The sequence below is a fragment of the Calliopsis andreniformis genome, chromosome 5 (genome assembly GCF_051401765.1).
Source record: "Calliopsis andreniformis isolate RMS-2024a chromosome 5, iyCalAndr_principal, whole genome shotgun sequence".
NCBI classification, from domain to species: Eukaryota; Metazoa; Arthropoda; class Insecta; order Hymenoptera; family Andrenidae; genus Calliopsis; species Calliopsis andreniformis.
Genome location: NC_135066.1, coordinates 6169125 through 6192134, shown reverse-complemented (window position 1 = coordinate 6192134; position 23010 = coordinate 6169125). Strand labels below are relative to the sequence as shown.

The 23010-nt window shown below is 38.3% G+C and overlaps 2 protein-coding genes across 2 annotated transcripts; both read right to left on the bottom strand.

The window, feature by feature from the left end:
• Positions 1–63: 63 nt before the first annotated feature.
• Rps18 (ribosomal protein S18) lies at positions 64–1343 on the bottom strand. The gene is made up of 4 exons (XM_076377992.1): positions 1302–1343; positions 729–914; positions 549–650; positions 64–277 (listed from the first exon to the last, which is right to left on the bottom strand). The coding sequence occupies exons 1-4, from the start codon at positions 1302–1304 to the stop codon at positions 110–112; spliced, it is 459 nt and encodes a 152-aa protein (XP_076234107.1). The 5' UTR covers positions 1305–1343; the 3' UTR covers positions 64–109.
• A 17089-nt stretch (positions 1344–18432) lies between these two features.
• On the bottom strand, positions 18433–22160 carry Eve (segmentation protein even-skipped). The gene is made up of 3 exons (XM_076378297.1): positions 22008–22160; positions 20477–20673; positions 18433–19194 (listed from the first exon to the last, which is right to left on the bottom strand). The coding sequence occupies exons 1-3, from the start codon at positions 22150–22152 to the stop codon at positions 18433–18435; spliced, it is 1104 nt and encodes a 367-aa protein (XP_076234412.1). The 5' UTR covers positions 22153–22160.
• Between the last annotated feature and the right edge of the window lie 850 nt (positions 22161–23010).

Sequence of the window (23010 nt, the reverse complement as noted above, 5' to 3'; positions counted from 1 at the left end):
AAAGTCAATGAAATTACAATATTGCTTCAAATAAATAGGATTTGTTTGAGGGATAAACTCAAATATATTTTGGTTTTATGAATTTATTGATACCCAATTAAATATAAAATTACTTCTTCTTTGATACACCCACTGTACGTCCACGACGACCAGTAGTTTTTGTGTGCTGACCACGTACACGGAGACCCCAATAATGACGTAGACCTCTATGAGCACGAATTTTCTTCATTCGCTCTAAATCTTCACGGAGTTTTGAATCCAAATAAGAACTTGTTAACTACAAAACATAATGGAAATATATTTATACCTCAAGCATAAAAAGGGAGATGTATAACAATAAATTGGAATAATTATGTTGCACATTAATGTATGTTTCCAATTGTTAATTAGCTTAATACTACTAATAACTGAGGTAATGTGCTGTTTCTCTAGCACAACCTACCATCTAGTCAATACAATAGTTCTATAGTGACTAGTCGTGAAATTGTGCTATCTGTATACAGTTGTTTCTTAATGATTTTAACAAAGCTTAGTAGGAATACACATACCTGTGAGTATTTGCCATCAACCATATCCTTTTGTCTATTCAAGAACCAGTCGGGAATTTTGTATTGTCTAGGATTAGCTGTTATAGTAACTATTTTTTCAACCTAAAAACAAAGATTATATGAAACATTACTTAATGAGTCAATGACAAACTAAGTGAAAGATATTAAAATAATTCTTACTTCTTCTTCTGTACATTCTCCGGCTCTTTTGTCCAAATCAATGTCAGCCTTTTTCAAAACAATGTTAGCATAACGGCGACCGACACCTTTGATCGCTGTCATGGCAAACATCACTTTCTTGTTACCATCGATGTTCGTGTTCATAACACGAAGAATGTGCTGAAATTTCTCTGGGATTACGAGTGACTGCAACACAAAATTGCATATTTCTTGATAATTCCATTCACAATTATTGAGGTTAACACATGAGTTAACCTATAATCCTAAACGAAAGTTCATGAACTATTTAAAATGTTAATATTAGACGTTAAAAGCAAACATATTATTAAAAAGAAAATTATTAAGAAATTATGAACAAACGATATATTATATCATAGTTTGTAAAATTGTGTAAACAAATCAGATGTTAGGTTAACGATGATTGAACTATAGAATTTTCTTCGTAAAAACTTAAAATATTTTCAGTATTGAATGCACAAATGATTATTCCATAATTGTTAGTTATAATTGTGTAGAATATATGTTAGATTAAAGTTGAAATAATGGATACGAAAAATAGTATAAGAAACTCACCATCTTGGCAATCTGTCAGAGAATTGAAAGAAATACAACAGGAACCGGAAGAACTAGCGTCCCTTTCTAGAGGGCAGTACTGATCTACTGATCAATATTCAAAACCAAGAGTGAATTATTAAAAAATTCTACTATCATAACTCTTTAGTAGATCAATCTTAAATTTAAAAAACTGAACTGATATTTATTTATAATTCATTCAAGAGTCAACAGTCAGTTACATTAAACATCTTAATTTTCGTTGAATATTTTTGCACTGTATCTGTAATATGTGTCTGGTACACATTTATGGCATTTGGTAAATTGAAGTTTGTCTATTGCTAAGTATTTTTGAGACGATAGAATTCTGTTTTTCATAATTTCAATTTTATTTACTCGTTACCATAAGATGACATTTACTAACTTTTACTTATAAGCACGCCAGTAGATGGCGCCTTATGCGTGCTCACTGGCGAGATCTCGAATCGTCGTGTCGAGATCTTGAATTGTTAACTACTTGTTATGCATGGGCGGGCAGCAATTTAAAATAGTTATTACCAAAATCTCTTGAATTTATTAAAATTTCTTTTAGAAGGTATTTTGAATTTCAGCTTATTTATATACAATTTAATACAACAGTTAATCTGGTGAAAAGAAACTGTAATTATAACTTTCCATTAAAAAACTAAAAGTAAATATATATTTTTATTAAAATTCTTTTGTGGATATTTGAAATATATGCAGATTGAAATTTAAAAAATGTTAACACTACATAGAACCACACGCCTGAAAATTGTTGAAAATCTGTATAGAAACGTGAACCTTGTTTCGCCTGTACAGTTTTCGATAACTTAATAAAAAGAAGACTGGAAAGTAATCGCACACATAGGAGGAGGGTCGTTTTCCACGGGATACGATTCTGTGCTTGGTTTTCTGAGATTTTCCTCTTTTCATCCCTGGATCGAGGAGGGTGAAGTAAAAACGAGCGTCCAGAGGGTAATCGAGAGAAGGAATTTCGAGGTATGATACCCCTCTGATTCGTTTTATGTCGGTCGTTTCCTCGAATTAGGATGGAATAAGAAAGAATTCGTGAATCCACTGATTTCGACCGATTCTCTATCCTACTCGCACAGTATAGCATGCAAAATGTGAATACAGGGTGCTCCACTAAAAACAGACCACCTGATTATCTTCCTAAGAAGAAATAAAACTCGCAAAGAGAAGAAAGGGGTTAACGATGACTTCAATAAGTTTTAAGAGAAAATATACATAGATACTACAAGAAAAAGTTTCTTCTGGGTATTTAGGTAATTCATATTTTTCCAAATTTGATATTGTCTTCACCATAAAAAAGAATTTAATACTTTAGCAATTAAAATTTAGCTTTCTTTTCTCAGTAGAGTGATACTTTTTTATTAGAAATGTCACGTTTTATGCATAATCTTCTTTTTTAGCGTGTGATGACACCAACAAATATTCAATATAAAAAAACACTGAACAATTGCATCGACAGCATTGTTAAAAAAAATTGACAGAATGCACGAAAAGGGTTAATTCTCTTTATAAGCCATAGAAATAATTCCAGTAAATTGAAGGTACGAAAAGTTGGTACTGAACAGAAAGTGTTAAGTTTCAGGCGTTCTGTGATACGTGACACTGTGACGTTTAAAACGAATAACCCAGAGGCTGACCAACAGCACATTTAACGATACACAGCACCTATGGTCAGCGGCACGTGCTGACATATGGGCTTTAGGGCTTAGCTAGTATTCGGTGGCCTCTTTGCGGGGGTGGTAAATGGGGTGTCATCGTGTTAAATGGCCCTGATGCCCGTGGATCCATTCAAGGCGTGCCTTTACCGAGACTCGAAAGCAATTCTTGCGGCTAATTTCCACCGTTTATACGTTTAATTGCTCTTCCAAGCCACCTGGACTACCCAGGACCATAGAACGTTACAGATACTTTATACCACAGTATTTCACGCTCTTCTGCTTATTGATTTTTCAAATCGATTGATTCTTCTTAATAGACTGCGGATTTTTAAGCGAATGTGTGCCTTCATAAACACGATTAAGCAAATTAAAATATGGTTTACCCTTTAAATACTATAATTTCTCCTTTGCTTCTTATATTTTGCATATCTTTGCGAATTATATGCATTCTGTTACTTTTCACACATGCCAAATTTCGATAAATGCATAAAGATTCGCAGTTTGTTTGCAGCTAGAAAGTTACTCAACAAAAGTTGCTGGTACAGGCTGAGGCTCATCATTACATAATGGAAAATGTTTCAAGCTGCTTCTAGGGTCGAAAAAGGGAAGTTTAAGGAACCGAAACGTGTTGCAATGCGGTTTTATGACGGTGAATGACAGAAATCGTTTCTCAGATGAACGAAGACCTTAGCGCAGATCATATTCTTCTACCTGCATCTTTGTCGCCAAGGTCGTTACCTTTTTCGAAAATCGACTTTCGAATCGGCTACTGAACGACCTATTACCTGACGCCCTGCTACTCTTCCTCCAGAGGTAACTGTTGCATATAAATCATATTTTACTTAATGATGATTATTCGTCGTGACTACTCTTTACAAACAATTTTTGTTATATATTATACTTTTGTCAATTGGTAATCAATTTGGACTGACATTCTATTCTTGAGACATTTAAAAAGATTATTTCTCAGAAGACATAAGAGACAATGGAAAACAAGGTAAATTGGTAAATAAAGTTCAGAAATAAATTCATTCAGACGAGCTATAATTGCGGTTCTTGCTACTTTAATTGCATTTGAAGTTGGAAGGTTTCAATACTTAGTAGTATATAAACTATAAGTGGATTAAATATTGTTATTATTAAGATACACATTGTAGGTGGTTGTAAAAATATAGTCGCATTATCTGGTGAATAAATATTATATGTACATAATTATACGCCAATAAACAGAAGAATAACCTGAAACCAATGGTTAACAAGTCTTTAATTGGATTATAAAACTTTAGTTTCAAATATTTATATTGTCACATAAAAGAATAGATCTGCAATAAATAGATGAAGGTCCGCTATTGTGTTAGGATGGTCGGATACTTTTCAGACCGAGATGTACCAATATTGACCCACTTTGACCTAAAGGTCTACTGTACCCAAATATAATTTCAAATATTGAAATATGACGATGTACCATAGCAATCAGTTGCGTTAATGCATTCATATTTTGCAATATTTTAAACAAACGCGAAATGAAACAATTTTTCATAGAAAAGAACAGTTTTCATAGAATCTTTATACCCGCCAGTTCGCAAGCAGTAATGTATTCTATTTTTTACAGAATATATTTGAAAAAGCCCAGCTGCGAATCAGCTCTCGTACAATTTTCTCCTCCTCATGAAAGTATGATCGTCAATAATGCACAGGACGATCGTGCTCGAACGGTGACCGTGACGAAAGCTAATTTCCCAGCACGGTGCCATTTTCCGGCAGCCTCTTCGGCTTCGCAAGAGCCACCCGCAATCTTTGTCGGCAAACAGGGGCTCGTAAATTACAGTAGGAACGTCTCAATGTTGACAGGACCCTCGCTCAGTATTGTCTGCGAGGTACCGACGTGTTAGACACGCACCCAGAGTCTCAGTTAGCAGGGATAGCTCTTTCAAGCGTTCCATCGATGGTAGAGCTGCGTTTCTAGCGTCGAATGTGCGCAGTAGAACCTCGAACATATCACGTTTGGGTTTGCAATTCAATTTCTCATACATGTATATAATACCTATTAATGACTAGCTTTCGATACAAGAATGAGTTTATTATGTGTTTATTATTCGTGTACTAAGTGTTTCTGATATTTAGTAAAGGTAACAGTATTAAATAGCGGGTTTCCCAGTGCACATGTGGATCATGGGACTAGGAATGTCACATCGGTTATCGGTTCGAAACTAGTTATCTGGTTATTTGTAGAGATTTATTATTATTCGATAATCAATGATTAGTTTTATTTTCTTCAGTAACTACTATGACTTCACTGTTCAAGTTTTAAATTCTGCTCATTTAAATTATTCATGTTAATGATAGATATATTGTAACTATAAAATGCATGGGTTAACCAGTTATCTAGTGCAAAAATAATCAAGAAAACAGTTATTAAAAAAATTCAATTATTTGACATTCCTATATAAGACTGTGAATGTGTGAAGATAAAAGAAGAAAGGAGAAAATCTCTTGTTCGCCTTCTCTGAGAATTTCTGTCTTCGATTGATTTTCCAAGTCAGGAAGATTCATCATCCCTTAGTCCTCCCCATAGTAGATGCGTCCCCACGCACACAGTGATAACGCTCACGACTATATCTTGAGCAGAGGGGCGTATAGAACGTAAGGTCCTCGCGTCGGGACGCAGGTGGTGGCGTTCAAAGCCAATTATGCGAACGCGGGCCGACGTCGGCGTCGTTTTCGCAGATCCTCGCATTTAAAGAGGGGGCGATGGGGGATGCAGTAAGCGAGAGAGAAGTTTCGCTTGTCTGCGCTATAACGGATTAACGGCCGCGATTTATTTGCAAGTAATTGCATCCGCCCTTTAATTAACTCGCATTTATTTCGCGTAATGGCGACTGCTTGCCAACAGTACATGAAGTTTTCAGCGAAACTGCTCCGCGAAAGAAACCAACCCCTGTAAACGTCTCGAGCTTTTATAAATAGAGCGCCCCTTCGATATAGGTGCACAGTATATTGATGAGCTTAAACCAAAGAACACTTTACGAAGGTCAATTTATGCTTGCGATTGGTCATGTTGATATTGTTGGAGTGACAATTAATATACCTGACTCTTTCCTTGTAGATAATTTGAAGCTGTAGCGAATATAGAACGGAGTTTATATTGAAGGAATACTGTACAAAGGATTGATGGATCTTCTGCTTGAGTTTCATGCAAAAAATCTAAATTAAACTGCTCATGAAATGTTTTGTTCTCTTAACAATATTCTCTTAACTCGAAAAAGAGATGAATCATAGTTGGTTTGGGTTAGGTTCTTTTGCAGGGTCTCTGCCCCTTCCTCGCTAGAGCTTCCAAAATTTTGAACTTTCCTGAAGGCAATGTGTTTGGCACTGTTTGATACGATATGTCGATTGGCAGAGGAGTTGAACACCCGTTGCATATATTTCTTGCCGACTACTACGATGTCGTTATAGAAACAATAGATAGACCACTGCGTCGGACTCATGCACATTCGACTGGGCAGTATATAAAATTTATTGGAAATATCTCGGAGTTCAAGACCGACCGCCTAATATATGCAAAGGAAGTTGTTCAAAATCGCCTCCTTTACGACATATTTGGAAATCATCAAAATCGGTGAGGAACCAGTATATCGAGAATTTCAGCTTTATTTTATTCAAAACAATTAATTTCATGTATCAAACGAAAGAATACATTATGGCAGTGGTATCGTCAATGAACATGTTATCGTTGAAAGTGCAAGGAACAAGGAATCCACGGTGAACTGGGACTAGGAGAGACTGACGATCGCCATTTCGAGAACGATAAAATATCCTAGGGGTTGACTCTTATCTTTCCTATTATCGATAGTTGGCTGAGGACCAATATGGTCAGAGCACGGTCGCCATGGTTACTTCGAAAGTGCTTGCTTCAGAAACGGAGGTCCCATCATCCGTGCCATTATCATGCTCTGCCATAAATAAGAAGATGCTTCTCTCATTCCACTATAAAACTTCCAAGTCCAGTCTATCTTTGATAAAAGATGCTTCGTCGTAATCGTGAAGATGTTGGGGCAGCGACCTGTGCTTCAAGCTCTAAAGATTAATATTTCGAACAATAAATTTTTGTGATCAGTTTCTAGGGAATGTTAATTCTAATTCTACTTCGTAACTACTATTTCCCTAATTATCTTCAGATTTAGAGTCTTCTGCTTTTATCCACGCTGCACAGGACAGAAATAGTTAAAATCGAGTAGCTTCGCTGGCGAAAATTCGAGCACAAAACATAACATGTAGGAGCTTGGACCGTGAGTTCCTAAAAAGTCTTGATTAAAAACTGTGGAAGAAAGAGAGTAGGATACAGGGCAGAGTAAATGAAGTTGTAGCGATGTTTACGCGCCTGGCAGACGATTCGGCCATCGCTGTAGTAGATCGATTGCAGGATTCTCTTCCTGGGGTGCTCTTTCAGAAAATAGAAAGGAGGGCGATGATATCGCTGACGAGAGCCGCCGTATTGGCTGCCACCCAATCCAATTGGGTTGGCATACACCCTCTGAACGAGTGATAACAGTGCGTGCCGCCATCTTGGCTATTATGTACCCACGAACATGCAGACCTTCGTTTTATCCCCTACCCAGGAGTTCACTGAGAGATAAGGAGGACGCAGTACTGTAATCGACTATCTCTGCACCCTGACATTCCTCGAAGGAAATCTTCCAAATTCGTTCCCTCTGGAGTTCTTAGCAGATATCTAAAATTGAAAATACACAGTGGAACTAGTAACGCAAAATTTTGCAAAAATAGAACCGATTTCAATACTAACAATTCTATATTAATATTGGCTCTATATTGTAATGTAATAAATTATTCTTAGGGTATTTCCATCGAGGGAAGGGTCAAACAAATCGATTTCTTCTTTCATATTTTCTTCAATTACGACATCTTGAGTATCTCTCGATTATTCCCAAAACTGTATATCTCCAAAAAAGGTCATGCATCGTTTAAAGAGTACAAGAGTATTCATGATTTACTATAATTTACACATATTTACACATATTATACATATAACTCTGCGTTATACATACATCTATGTATTTGACTTCAGCTTTGAAGCAGACTCACGTTCTTTCAGCACACGTTGAACTCGAAGCATAGTAGTTTGCACAGAACTTTGAGCTAACAATAGTCTAGGTGTCCTTGACACAATATTTTGACGTGCCGTTCTTACAGGATAACAAGTATCCTCGCTCAGGAGGTGGGCTAATCCCGAAATGGGAAAATGTCGATGGCGTGACACTCGCTCCAGTGAAAGGCCTCCTGGGAATCGTCTTCGACCTCTTTCCGATTTTGCAGATTATTCCATGTCTCCTGGGGTATTTGTTGTGACTTTTCGAGACACTGTTTTGTCAACGAATATCCTCCCACTTTTCGGACTCCTCCTCTACTGCTTTTCTTCTCTTCATCAGTTTTATTGCTTTATTTCAACACTTATTATGACCGTTCAGAAGAGCTTCTTATAAGATTACTTCATGTTAAATTCAGATATTCTATCGTTGAATAGCCGAGTTTAGTCGCTGACATAGCTTGCAGACTTTCGAATGAAATTCTGTAGACTATAAACGCGTAGAATCTTGCATTTTTTTATCATTTATTCTCTTCAAAACACCTGTTCAAAATAAAGTAATATTATACAAATTACGATTTTTACTCTCCATCAAGGTGTAAAATTCACCAAAAATTGCCTGGAAAAATGAATTAAGTTTACAAGACGCTATTATAGTTAAGGATCGTGCTTCCACTCTTTGAGCTCAACTTTCTACAAGCTCGGTGCTTGACGAAGAGAAAGAAAGGAGGCAGTGTACATAGGGTTCGTCCTTGGATTGCAGTTCTCCTTGAGAAGGAAAAGTCAAAGAGAGAAACTGGGTTGGTGTGTCGAGAGAGTCGGCCAACATAAATCTTCTTTTCGTCTCTCGATTTAGGGGACTCGGTCAATATTTCCAAAATATTTAACAGGCATCCTGCGGTGCAGGCACGCGCCACTTTGGATCCAGCATCCACCCTTCATTCTTTTTTCCTGGCGTCCTGGAGAATGTTCGACTTCGAAGCCTTCACAGCAACGACCTTGACCGAAAGCCGGAAGAAGAAAGTTTTATTGGGGCATAAATACGTCGTTGGGGACTCCAAGGAACATTTACGATCCTTTCACATTGTCTTTTGTCCTGCACTACTTGTTACTTACCGAGCTTCCGAATTTTTATTGGCGAGACTGCTTCTGTGTATCAAGTGTACTGCTTCTTATCGAATGGTAAATCAACTATGCATCTACACTTTCACCTGATAACTTGGAGATCAATGCTAGGAGTTCGTACTGTTTATTTAAATATAACTATGACTTTTATTTTTTAGAATATCGCTAGATGTCGTATTCTGGTTCTATTTTCTTTTCGAAGATTCATTCAAGTTTTGCTGTTTCAGTACAAGAGGACAGTTCTGAATAGAAATTCGATACAATAATAAGAAAAAGGAGAATAGGTTTTCAGAGGATTACGTAACATTCAAAGTTTAGAAAATTTGCTTATAAAGGAGTTAATGCGTCGCATAGATTCACGTAGAAAATTCAAATCCTGCGCGACGCTCGAGACACCAGCGACATCTGTAGGATAGCCCAGCAACTAACGTAAGCGCATACAATTTTTCAAAGATCGATACACACTGGCGTAAATATTCGAAACACATCTTGAGCGAAAGCGATTGAACTTTAGCAGAAATTACTAAATAATAAATGGAAAACAAATAGACAAGATAATAAATAGAATTCGAGGAAGCAACTGTGAATTAACTATACTTTTACTAATAAACACTTACCAAATGCCCATTACTTTAATTCTATATTAAATACTTACAATTTTATATGAAGTATATTTAATCAAATATTAGATTAAAAAGTTTCTCACAGTCTCAAAGTGAGATTTCTAGCGACTGGATAATCTTCCTCTTAGGGTCCATTCTACGATGGGACTCATCTTAGGCCCAGCACCCAACCTTCTTGCGCTACACTGCGCTTCCAATCGACTTTCCTCGGGCTCCCGTATCGGTTCGCATTAACTTAAAGTAATTTCCTGAAGGTCAGCTCGCCGAAAGAGTAGGGCGAAGCGGAGGAGAGACAGAGCCAAGGGATGGCCGTGCCCGAGGGTTGGTTTGCGTGAGAGCTACCGTGCGTCCAACTTTTCGATGATTTACGGAAGCTCGGCACAAAGCAAAAGGTAGCCTCATAAAATAATAAACCTTCTATTAGGGCTCTCTCGGTTCCTCTTCCTTCTTGCTGCTGAGCTGTGCTCTGTTACGGTTATATGCACCGTGCACTCTGCACGGATGCGCCAGCCTCACGATTTCCTGTTATTTATAACGGGTAGAACTAATTCGTTGATTTTTCGAAGCTCGAACAGCTACCGAACTCCCTACTGCATAATCAGCGTTTTTCTGATCTGAACAACTGGTATAATACGCATAATATTGTGTTCCATAATGCAAACTATTGGCTCACTGTTTCATTCGTGAAGCTCGCGATGTTTGTAATGCGTCGATACTGTTTTGGAAGGAATATTCTATGAGTTTTACTATTCTGTAATGGAGGTACTTTTTATTTAAGGCTTGGATTTGATAATTATTGAAGTTAACTTCTTGGTCTGAGTTAAGGACTCATAAAACGTAAGAATCTCGCTTTTAAGATCAGTTTAGGCGTTAGTAACTTCGACTTTTTTTCTTATAAATTAGGACTAGGCAAATGAAAAAATATGTAATTTCAAGGAAACGGGTGTAAAATATCGAAAGGGGGTAAAGTGTTTAAAAAAGATAAGGTAATAACTATTTTAAAAAAATGTAGACTTTGAAACTTTGGACGTGAAGCATTGTAGACAGTTATAAAGGAAACACAATGTCGAACTATTAAAACTAATAAGTTTTTAAATTTCATCGACCCAGGTTCTCATAAAGTAGCGAATTTTATTTTTAACGAGCGATAAAACTGAGTTCTAATAATAAGTAACGAAGGTAATCAACCGCAATTGATGTCTCTATCGCGAGATGTAAGAGCCAGACGTAGATAGACACGTTGTCCTGGCGACATATAAAGAGGTAAAGTTACATAAAGCCGCAGATCTCATCAGGACGTGGGTCGATCGTAAAAGGAGGCAAAGGGCTTCCTCGCGTTCCTCGTGGAAGCTAATAAAGGTTAGACGAGCGAGAGCAACGTCCCGAGGCTATAGGTGAGTTAATTCCATCAAGGGAAACCTGATTCATTATCCAATATCGGACCTCGTAAATCCTGGCTAGGCCAAATAAATTATCGCCCAGAAACCGTCGCGCTGACCTCCCTCACTTTCGAGGATTTCCAGTGGACATCTGTGGATCACGAGTCTTAGCTTCTGCAGACATCAAGCAAAATTTCAGCAAAATTCACGCTTTAAATGTGGAAAGAAGTGTCCTTGCTGATAAAACAAGAACAAGTATTCTACGCCAAAGTAGATATTAATTTAGGTTGATGTCTAATTTGTTATAACAAGTACTACTATAATAATTAATTGAGAATATTCATCTTTGTATGCTTAGATATTATTTATCCTTTCTTAAAATACATTACATATTACTAAGTAGTTAAAAGATCACGGTAGATTGTAACTTGAAAGCAACCGATGTAGAAAATTATTTCAAAAGCGATTTATTGAATTTAGAGTAGTATGACATTAAAAATAATAATTTCTAAATAATCGTAAAGATAGAAAATTGTGAAAAGTATATTTCTGAAATTGACAGAATTTCGAGGAACGACGATTTGGGTCTACCGCATTGGCCAGAGCGGTAGACCTCCATTCGTCCTTGCGTGTTTGCGGATTCGGGAGGAAATGAAGAGAAAATGTGGCTCCTTCACGTGAAGCTGCAGAAGTTGTGGGCTATGGGTACAATCAGGGTCATAAATTTTTTCCAAAAATTCTGCCTGCGCGATGGGTTTATGCGTTTATGCATTTATGTTCACGCCGTTTACCAGGTCGTACCTTTTTGATTTTGCGCCACCTAATCGGTGTTCAGGGGCGGCTCCTTTACACAATGTCCAAATCTTCATTGTACACTTCGAGTTCAATATTTTGACATGCTAAAACTCAATAAAGTATGTGCCTAATAATAATAATTAAATAAAATAAAGTCCTTTAGTTCCACTATTTATAATGTTTCGAAATAATCGACAGACAGTCAACAAGCTCTTAAATAAATATGACCAATGTAGGCTTAGTATAAATAATCAATTATTAAAATAATAAGAGGATTGTTTCTAAAGACGAAAATTTATGTTGACAGTTAAGATTTTTAAGTTTCTCTAAATTGTACGAGAGAGCTGTGCCCCTGTCGTATTTCTGACTGTACAACAATGGCCATCCTGGGTGGGTTTTGGTACAAGTTACCGTGTTTTGCAGTCAACTGAAGGAGGCCTGCACGGTTGACCATAGGGTGACGAAAAGACTTCAGAACAGTAAATCTTGGAATGGTTTTATTTTGGTTTATTATCAGCTGTACCTTTTCTAGTTCTCAGTCTCTTTCTGTCGCACCTCAGACCTCTTGGTTTCCCGAGGACTAGTGACACCGTAATATTGCCCACGCCTCGTAAGAAGTAAACGAAAACAGAAAAGGCAGATCACTCCTTCGACGTTTCCCCTTTATACGTGTATACCAACAGGCCTCTACCCCGTTTCCTCGGCGAACACTCGTTCTCTAAGTTTCGGTACAACTTCATTGCTTTATGGCGTTGCCTCTTGGTCATTCCCCCAAAAGGGATTCGATGGATATATTCAGCGCAAATATGGAACATTATTTGTCATTAACCCTTTTTAGTTCAATTAGTCTGATCTTCGACTTCTAATAAATACGTACTGGTGTCAACGATTTCCTCTGTTATATTTTTTAGAATGCAATTAAAGCTCGTCTTGATAATTGAACATTGAGGGGGATGAAAATTGGTAACAATTATTAATTATTTTGCTTAATTAATTATTAGAAAGTAGAGGATAGACGATGCAACGTAGCGAAAGTAAACATTTCTCGTATTTAAAATACAATGTATTGTGTCATGCATGGGATACAGAGCGATGGAAATGATAACAGATAGGAATACCAGCTGACAGGAATCAATTGGATGCGAGCGAATTCTGATCACAATCAGCAATTCGATCTCTTGCAGAACAATATTTCTCTCATAAACGGCAAGCATGCCGAATTCTGATAGGGTGGGTGCCAATAAATAACTGCGTCATATTAGCTCCGAACTGATTTTCGATAGGAAGCGTGACCAACCTTTTCGAGTTCCTCGCTCCTGATTCAGCTACGAGCCTTCGATGTACTGTTGTGCTTTTGTCGATCGATTATTGACGCCGATAGAAACGACTGTGGGAATTAATTCGAGTTTAATCGATGCCATTTCTGGCCTGTGGGAAACTCGAGTTAATTTCCATTTTGAGAAGACGTATTACTATATGTAGGTATATTTCAGAATATATAATTGTTGAATTGTAATTTCATTTAGTTAGGTTCCTTGACTGAGAAATGCTCTTATGTTTCAGATTCATTTTAAATAGTTTATATCAATTATTCGTGCTTCAACATGCACATTTCTTATACCACTGTAAAAGAAACTCTTGTGAGCTTTCGTACGATCAACGCCCATGATTTTCAGGCTAAACAAGTCGCAAAAAGAATCCTATTTTTGCAAAAAGTGTGCCTTGGAAAAGGGAGAAACGAGGAAGCAATGTTTTTATGAAAAAAGGGAAAAACGTCTCGTAAAGCTAAGCAAAAATATATGCTGTATAGTTATTTAAGTCGCTCCTACGTTGACGACCAAGTGGAGATCCTTTCGAAATCCTTGCGACCCGCAGCGGTACTATTTTTTCTGGGTCAAAAAACTGTGCATCGTCCAGTTGGAAAAAAACGGTACAAAAACTCGGGCAAAAACTGGGTCTTTCGCAAAAGCGCGGAGAAGTAAGCTTCCGAAGCACTTGCGATTCTGTGGAAAAAAGTTCACGGGAAAGGGTTAACTTCTTCGAAGGAACGCTAACTGGACGCTTCATGGTCCTCATAAACGAGCCCTGTTTTTTTGCTACCAGAAAACCGTCCAAGCAGCCAAATCTTTGGGTTTGTACCATTTATGGCTGTTATCGTCTGCACAACATTACTTCTTGCTGCCTAACAGACCTCTGTTGAGGCTTCGAATCTCCTCTCAGTCAACTTTGAAGCTAAACCCCATAAAAATTCATGAAGAAATACTGATCAATGAAGAGTGCATACGATTTACCTTTACTTATATAAAAATTGATGTTGTTCACAGAGAAATGAAGTTGAAGTCCCCGTAATCGTGCAAGTGTCTGCGAAAGTCTCCTGTAAGGAAAGGTGCGCGTCTCGTCATGGTCGAATCACAGCCGAGGGGCGAGCATCCCCTTTTTGTGAGAGACGCCACAGGATGTCCCGTGGGGTGCTACGCCTCCCTGCTTTCACGGCTAACAGGGAGCTTCTTTCAACAGTTTTGACTTTTCAATTAGCCACAGGTTCGCCTTCACCCAAATATTGTGCCTAATGGCCTTTCGCCACGCACCTTTCCGAGTGCTCCGAAAAAGTTCACTTCGAGTCGAATGAGTTTCAACGCTTCCAATCGATAGCATTCATCCATGCGGACTCTGCACTCTTTCAAAGCTTGAAGCTTAAACTGTTCCTCAAGCGTGGAAAAGTATTGGAGGGACATCAAGTTGAAGCTTCTTCTTAAACAGATGGATACAGTTTATATTTCTACGTGTATAAATTGACTACTGTTGATGTTAAAGTTTCCTTCATTTCTGAAATTTCCTTTCTTGGAAAGGGATTTTTCTTGGAAACAGTGTCAACAAAATTAGGAAATTCTGAAGCAATTCACATAACACTCCTTAATATTTAAATACTTGCCAAGTAGCCACTGAAAAGCCCTGGTTACCGCGAATTTCGTTTCTCAGTTTTTATGCGGCTCTTTTTTTCTTAGACTTGACCAAACGCTTTCCTCTGATCAATGTGTCCAGCGGAACGCGTGAAATTTCGAATTCGATTCGCAAAGGATACGTCCCCTGAGGGGGTTCCCGTGTTTCGCTTGTAGCTCGTGCGGACATGTAGCTTTGTACATAGTTCGCAGCTACAGGCGGCCTATGGAGACGTGACCAACAGCTGTCAACATTTCTTTACGTCACCGAGACAAACTCGATCACGGTTTAAACTCACCTCAGGAACGACGGTGCCTCCTCCCTGCTAGGGACAAAAAGATCTTGTCGAGAAGCACTTCCTGTGGTTGTAACAAGACCCAACCGAGACATGGCGATGACGAAAAATCTGTGTGCAATACGCTGGTCACTTTTGCATTCTACTAATCTGCTAACTGAATAACTAAAAAGTTGGTGAAAGTTTAAAGGTAATTTTTCAATGATTTTCGAAACTAGCGGATGTCAAAGTGTTATAGATGTTATTCATGGTTCATTTATTTCTTATTTTTATGTAGAATAGTAGGTAACAATATTTACCAAACGAAACAAAAATTGCTATTTCTATATTAAAATTGTCGAACGAATTACAATACTTGATATCTTTCTATTTTGCAAATATATTAGCACGATTGCCTTCAATTTTTTAAAGTATAAAGAAGAGTATAATATACAATAAAATAAGAAGAAAATAAGAAACACAGCTTGCCCTTAGTTCAACTCGTATGTATAAAAATTATTCACCTTTTGCACATATGTATCTATAGTCATAAATAAGGTACTCTTATCGCTATCTCCTGCAAAACTATCCTATGCTTATTATCCTGACGCAAGGAGGCTGCTCGCAATCTACCCTTCGAACAATACTGCAAATAGATTGTTGGGGAGGAGTCTAAGTGGAGCTTCATGGTTCATCAGATAAGATAATGCATTCCACGATCGATTGTGATTCCTTGAAAGATGACCACCACCTAAACGGGGGTGGCGATCAAGGGTAGGATCTCGACAAATTTCGGAGGGTAGCATGTATGTTGGGGGTTGATCCCTGTATCGACGGTATGAATTGGATATTAATAATTGATGAGCTGGATCGTAGCTTGCTGATTAGCAGAGAAAGAGAATGATCGATCTTGTGATAGCGATTGATCTTTATGCATGAACTTGATGCAGAGGCTTAAGATTCTGTTCGCCTACTAGTTAGGTGCTACTATTTTCATTAGAATAATAGGAATTAAAATTGTTGCTTAAGTGTCGAGCAAAGAATTAACAAAAAGGTGAGATAAGAGAATCGAACACGCTAATACATAGTTATTTTTGTGACTACTTGATCCTTCGAAAAGGCTACGCATTTTACGAAGATAAATTTTCGACTAGATCATATAACGCTTAAATATTTTATAAGTCTTTGACGAATCTTGGTACCCTGACTCGACCGAAGGTCTTGTTCCGAAATTTTTTCGATGATTTTTTTACGGGCCACCAACAAAACGCCTCGTTTTATATTTATGACGGTAGATCAGCGTAGCGATTTTTTTCTACCCTCCTCCCTACTCAAGGCCCAAGATTTTATGATTTTACAAGTGGCAGGTATCTTATTTCTTCATTGCATTTTGTTTACTTAACAAATAGAAATTATTTCTATCAAGTTCCTCAATTTTGTTCAGTCTAGCACAGATTAATAAAGTACTGTGGTATATGTATTGATATCTATTAATGTCACTTACTTTATGTTAAATGGACCTAATTGTTAGATTCATATTCAGGTCTAGAGTTATTAATTTAATAGATTATCAGCTTCTGAGTAGATAATGTCAGGTGACAGTGTATTATAATAAAGCGTTCGTTCAGTCTTGTAACTGGCTGTGAAACATCCCCTGCCTCTTCGAGGACATATTTACGCACCCTCTTGGTTTCCCATAATGCATACAATTCGTCGACGTCGAATGAAGAGAAATGGGGGAGACACGTGGGTGGCATTAGATTCCTAGATAAACCTTAATCGGTTGGTAAGCCAGTGAAGTTTATATAGAATTGTCCTGGTGAAAATGTTTGAAAAGGTAATTGCTCTCATTAATCCTAAATCGCAGTTCTGGTTATTTATAGATATCTACTTAACACGTCTCATGTTTCCGTGGGTACCATAGAATAATCATTTTCTTTGTTCAAACTTTAGATCAAATAAAAGGGGACAGATAATAAAATACGAATATATTAAAAATTTATGAAGCTTGTTATTCATTACGAATAAACTTTATTTTACAAGGAAAGTTGTTAGATCTTAATCTTTGAAAGAAGTAGATATCTACCTAGCTACGTCTTGAAATAAATTATATCAGTAGAAAATGCATATTTTTGAAGAATATTAACGAAAATGTTCTAGTTTAACATATACTCTACCACTCCTTTAAAAATTGACTACTTAAATAGATAGTAGTGTGAGTGAGGGATTTAAACTTTGATTATCATATATGTAGCGTTCTTCGTTACAATAAATGGAAAGTGAACTGTTATATACTTCATAAATTTAGTAGATATTTCTCACCAATAGAGACACTTTTAATTCTAACTTTTTACTGACTCGTATTCTTCAATATTTGAGTACTCAATTTCTCTCCAAATTAAATAATAGGTATGTCACTGTCACTAAAAGAATTTTACGAGAAAAATAGGATCTATAATTGTAAGCTACATAAAAAAGGGTTGAGGAAAAATTAAACGACACAACAAAATGTATAGTTTATATATAATATTTATTCTTTCTCCTTCTCTTCATAATAATTGTATCTCTTTAGATAGACATGTAAGATTTAAGCATAAATATCAACAGTCTAATCGAAGTTTTCGTGGCTACGCGCCATCAGTAGCAAGATTACTCTGAAAAATTCACCGTGGAATGATTCAAGAATTCCTTGCGATGCTACAAACCTTTGTAGACAATGACTACAATAAATTACTCGAAATCGAGGACTACACACTGCAGCCCAGTTACACGCAAACTATCAACTTTACATCTGCACGCTATATATTATAATACAATGGTCGCACAGCGATTCGTTATTTATTGCGAACAGATCCGAGACCCTTGCAATCGCACCCCACTTCGATTGCCAATCCCATCAAATCTGTATACAGCAATTATCATACAGTACTTTGTACATATACTCTGTATACAATCATAAAAGACAAATGTACTCGCCTTACTAACCGAGCATACACCTAGAAACACGCGGTATCTTCCCTTCTACGTTATATACAATTCATCGAGAAGTCTCATTAATTATTCAGATATATGTACAACAAGATATGTACATTTGACGACCCCTTTTCAGTCCAATCGAATTCTCTGTCGACAAAACTTCACGATGCTTCAACAACGAGGGACACAACCCGATCGAAATTCCTCCAGAGAATTTCAAACCCTTACGCTCTCTCAGAGATATCATTCTTATACGGTTGGAACAATTTTGGCGGCTCGACCTTGATCGCTTGCACAACGCTGGGCGTCGTCACAAGGCTGCTGTACATGCTCTTGCTCTCGAATCCTCCGATCGTGGGGACGCTGGTCTGCAAACTAGCGATACTGATCCCCGTGGGCAGCTTGATGTGCGAGGGGTGGCTAGAAGGTGGCGGCGTCTTCTCGTGCATCTGTCCATTGACCGTGTGCCCCGCGGAGTGCTGCGTCCCGACGCAGTCGCAGTCGCTGGACGCGTCCGAGTGTACAGGACTCAGCTCGGGGAGCAGGGTCGGCCTGTAGGTGGTTGCCGCGCTCGTGGGTGGACTGTTCACCTGGAAGGCGGTGTTACCGACGGTAGGAACGCCCAGCCCAGTCAAGTGTAGCGGTGGCAGCGAAGGGTGAGGCTGGAGGAGATGGGGATGCCCTGGGTAGGCAGCCGCCGTGCGAGGGTGAGGTCGATGAAGGGACGACGCGCTCGTCGTGGGCACTGCTCCTGGGTACGGTGTGTATCTCGCCGCGTAGTAGGCCGCAGCTGCAGCTGCGGGGTAGCTGGGGGCCAGGTGCGTCGGCGGGAGACCTGGGGCACTGTGGTACGGGGGTGGAGGCAGCGTTGCTGTCGCTGCGGCTAACAACGTGGCTGCCAAAGTAGGGTCCGTGTACATCGCGTAGGGCCACGCCATCGCCATTCGCTGCCGCTTGTCCTTCATGCGACGGTTTTGGAACCAGACCTGCGAATTTTAAGGAGCCTGTTAATTAATCGAACTTTCAACGAAAAGAGTGTTATTTTAGGATCAGAGGGTCTTGTTTCGCAACTTTCAATAATTCTTACCATTTCTTCTATTTAAGCTTTGAATTAAATTAAAATTTGAATCGAATATAGTATAGTGGGTGTCACGGCATATGCATATACTGATTGAACTCTCGATATTTGTTGTGAAACATGGTTATGGATGACTTAGAAATTAGTGAACTGGGGGTTTGTGAATTTTTTGTGTTACTGATTAATCATATTTTATGCTGGAATAGTTCAGTGATTCTATCATATTACGTTAATATTGACACCGTATTAGTCGAGGTGTTAACTGATCACCGTATCCTCGAATTAATTGAGCTTTAACAGCCTTTTATGATAAAAGTTCTGTTATCACTTGTATAGAATAGATATTTGAACAGTGTGCAAAGGTTAATACCACAATAGTTTCAGTCAGTAAATAGTCTACCTCAAACTTATCGAATTTTGAATACCCTCGTTAGATTCAATAAAATATGTCGATGAAATTTCACTTCAAACTCTAGCGATCCTATCCTCGCAGCCAAGTCTCTACAATTTTGAATGCCAACGTTTCTTCCATTTAACACCTCAATCGTTTTCATCGGTAGATGGTTTATAGTTATTGCGAGCCTTCAGCCTCCGAGATGAGAAATTAAGGGATCCATTAAAGTCAAAGGTAACCCGGGAAAACCGCTAATTAAAGTGATTAACACCTCTGACCGGATCAACCGGTCGTGGCCGAAAGAAATTAAGAAGTCACGGAAAAAGGATCAAGGGGATATCGAAGCGAGCTATAGACTAAGAAGCCTCTGTTTGCCTTTCGTGATTGAATGTTTGCTCAGGCAGAAAAAAAAAAAGAAATTTGCTAGTGGACTCTGTGCTAGTGGAATCATAATCGCTAAGAATAACGATTTTCAATAGTTTCGATCAAGCATTTTCGCGAATGCAACCAGCGAGGCTAATAGACATTGAAATTACGAAACATCAGTATCTCAAATATTCATTTGAAAGTCTCCAAGGCTTCATCTACTCTTCCCTGGCTATATATATTACAGTCATTAATTAAACAAACCGAGGTGCTAATTAGAATACTTCTATGTAAATCCAAACGCTGCGGCCACTATTTACCGAATTTCACGTCTCGTTTACTTATCCTCAATGAATACTCTGTTATAACCGCGAGAACAGACTAGCATGATTTTCTAATTGGTCGGGCAACGATTAAAGCTTCTACACACCTTAATTGTTGATTCTGGCAGATGTAGTTGTGCAGCTAATTCGCATCTCCTCGGTCGGCTAACGTAATTCTCTCTGTGAAATTCTTTTTCTAATCGGGAAAGCTGCTCTCTCGTAAAAGCTGTTCTATACCTCCTAATATTCGGGTCCATCGAGGAAAGTGGCTGTTGCTGTTGTTGCTGATGCGTCGGGGACGTCTCTGCGAATCAAAAGTAACGTCGGTCAGATTTTACCATTCCCTCGAACTAAACGGTCTGTTTCCTATCTGCGGTCTGGGACACCACAATTTGTCCCAAGCTTCTTTGAGGAAAAAGCGACCTTCTTGTTTCCCTAACGCAGTTACAGGCTCCCACTGCTTGGAAGCAGTGGGTGATCGCATTTAGGATGGTGTAAATGAGAAGAAAAGGCGAAAACGGATTGAAAGGATCTCGGAAGGTCGCTTGGTCCTCCTCTGAATACTTTTCGGAAGTCAAGGGTCTTCCTAACATATTTTTTTCTTCCTCGAATGAAACTCTGATGCGTGAATTATGAGGGCAGTTCAATATGTTCGTAGAATGGACAAAATTCTGATATGACTGATTTTCTTCTTCGATGCATTTTTAACTTTAATATATCTGTTTGATTCATGCTACTTTGAACTTATTATTATGTAAATATATATGATTGAAAGTATTTGAACAGCTTCAAGTCTACAATACTGTCAGTTCCAAAAAGAGGAAAAAACGTAGGTAATTTTACTCGAAATGCATTGAAAGAGAACCGTTAGTTTCTTTTAGAGACGATAACAAAAGCAAGGGGTACCCAGCGAGAATTCGCGACGACAAATTCCGAATCCCTCAGCAATAAACAGTTCTGTCGGGGATGCGCTTCTAAGAATTAGGGAACAACCATAAAATAATTACCGCAATAAACCGCGAGGCCGCTTTTCCAGAGGGCTTGGCCAATTTTCTAGACTCTTATTTATTTTCATGGTCGTCGCTATTCTACTTAAATAGGCTCTACGCCGTTCAGGGACTGCAAACTACCCCTAATGTGCGACGCGCGGACCAACAACTAACCATCAATTGGATTAACTGTTCGAGTAATTAACCCTCTAAGTAATATTCAATTCTCCTTAATTGCCTGTATAGTATAAAGGACGCGACAGAATAAGACAGACTTTCTAATTACTCTGACTTAAATTACTTTCTTATACCTGACGTCTCGATCAGAATAATTTCTTTTATATACACAATATTATGATATTAGTTTCTGTACCTGCTCTTTGTGTACTACGTCTCAACTATCTCAAAGAAGAACCTAGCCTACACGATGTTTTCTAGAGACAAAAATCTCAATATTCTAATGTCACTTATTTATTATACGATATGACAAATTTCACCAAAACTCCACTTAAAATAAGAATTCACGAATCTAACGAACTCCGAATAAGATGTCGAACGTCTTGATATTCACTTTATCCACCCAAGTACGTAATTCCAAACTTTTGAAGTTACTTAAACTAACACTTAAAAAAGATAATGAAGGAAGTACCTTTTTCTGGTGTCTTGGGCATATTTCCTGGTGGAGGACTATGCGGCGGGCTGAGCTGATATTGTGGTGGCACGAGGTCTACAACAATCGTTTCTTCCTCCCTGTGATCCTTCTGATCCTCAAAGCTCCTTTGGAAGCCTTGCATCTTGCACACGTTTTTTCCCGCGGCAGATTCACTCGTCAAGTTCGGTTTTAGCCACTGTTCACTAATTCTTCGAATCGATCTTCTATCACTAAGAGCGTCTTAGATGGAAGTGCATTGAGAAGTGTTGCACTCACTGTAAACCTGCTCCAGCAAGTGTTTTTCACCTAGTAAGAACGACGCTATTTCTACGTGGGGTGCTAGCGTATAACTGGAAGAGCAAATCCTTGTACCAAGAATTTATACGACCTCGGCAATACGCCGAGGAACCATCGTTCCGTCACGGCTTGGGATTGGTTGACGGATAGTGTACAGGCTTCCTACTGGCTGACTGAATCTCTGGCCCCTCCCTTATTTCCCCTTCCACTCTTCCGCAGCTTCCTCTAGGGGAAGATGCATTTTTACGAGATGCACGGACAGCATCAGCTTATGCATCGAGCTCGCGGAAATTATCTGTCGTTATTTCATCGCACAAATTCGGTTCACCCTCCCTCCCTCGCACTGATTAACTCCTGTTCCGACGGGAATAAGCTTCTCGCATCTTACTCGTCCAAAAGCTGTGCCTTCTTCTATAAACAGAATTTTTTCGATGAATTCGGACATCTTGCGAGATATGTTAAAAAATACAATTGATTTTTCTCTATTTTTTTTTTCATTTGTTAACTGTTTTTTCAAAGCTACTGAGAGGTACGTGTCCATGGTCCTTTTTTAGGTTTGAAACTTTCGTTACCCTGAATTTGTATTTTCAGTAATGGTTTTTTATCTAACAAATGAAAGGAATGATGTAGATCAGTACTTACACATGTATTGAATTTGTATAGGATAACTATCTAAGTTGTAAAAAAATTATATTATAACGTA

What these genes read in the sequence shown, in the direction of transcription:
- Rps18 (XM_076377992.1), bottom strand. An exon ending in GAGAATGTACAGAAGAAGAA is followed by an intron (nt 651 to 728) that starts GTAAGAATTATT and finishes CTTTGTTTTTAG; the next exon opens with GTTGAAAAAATAGTTACTAT. An exon ending in TTGATGGCAAATACTCACAG is followed by an intron (nt 278 to 548) that starts GTATGTGTATTC and finishes TATGTTTTGTAG; the next exon opens with TTAACAAGTTCTTATTTGGA.
- Eve (XM_076378297.1), bottom strand. Translation starts at nt 22,152, where the DNA reads ATGCAAGGCTTCCAAAGGAGCTTTGAGGATCAGAAGGATCACAGGGAG. An exon ending in GCCCAAGACACCAGAAAAAG is followed by an intron (nt 20,674 to 22,007) that starts GTACTTCCTTCA and finishes TTTGATTCGCAG; the next exon opens with AGACGTCCCCGACGCATCAG. An exon ending in TGCCAGAATCAACAATTAAG is followed by an intron (nt 19,195 to 20,476) that starts GTGTGTAGAAGC and finishes TAAAATTCGCAG; the next exon opens with GTCTGGTTCCAAAACCGTCG.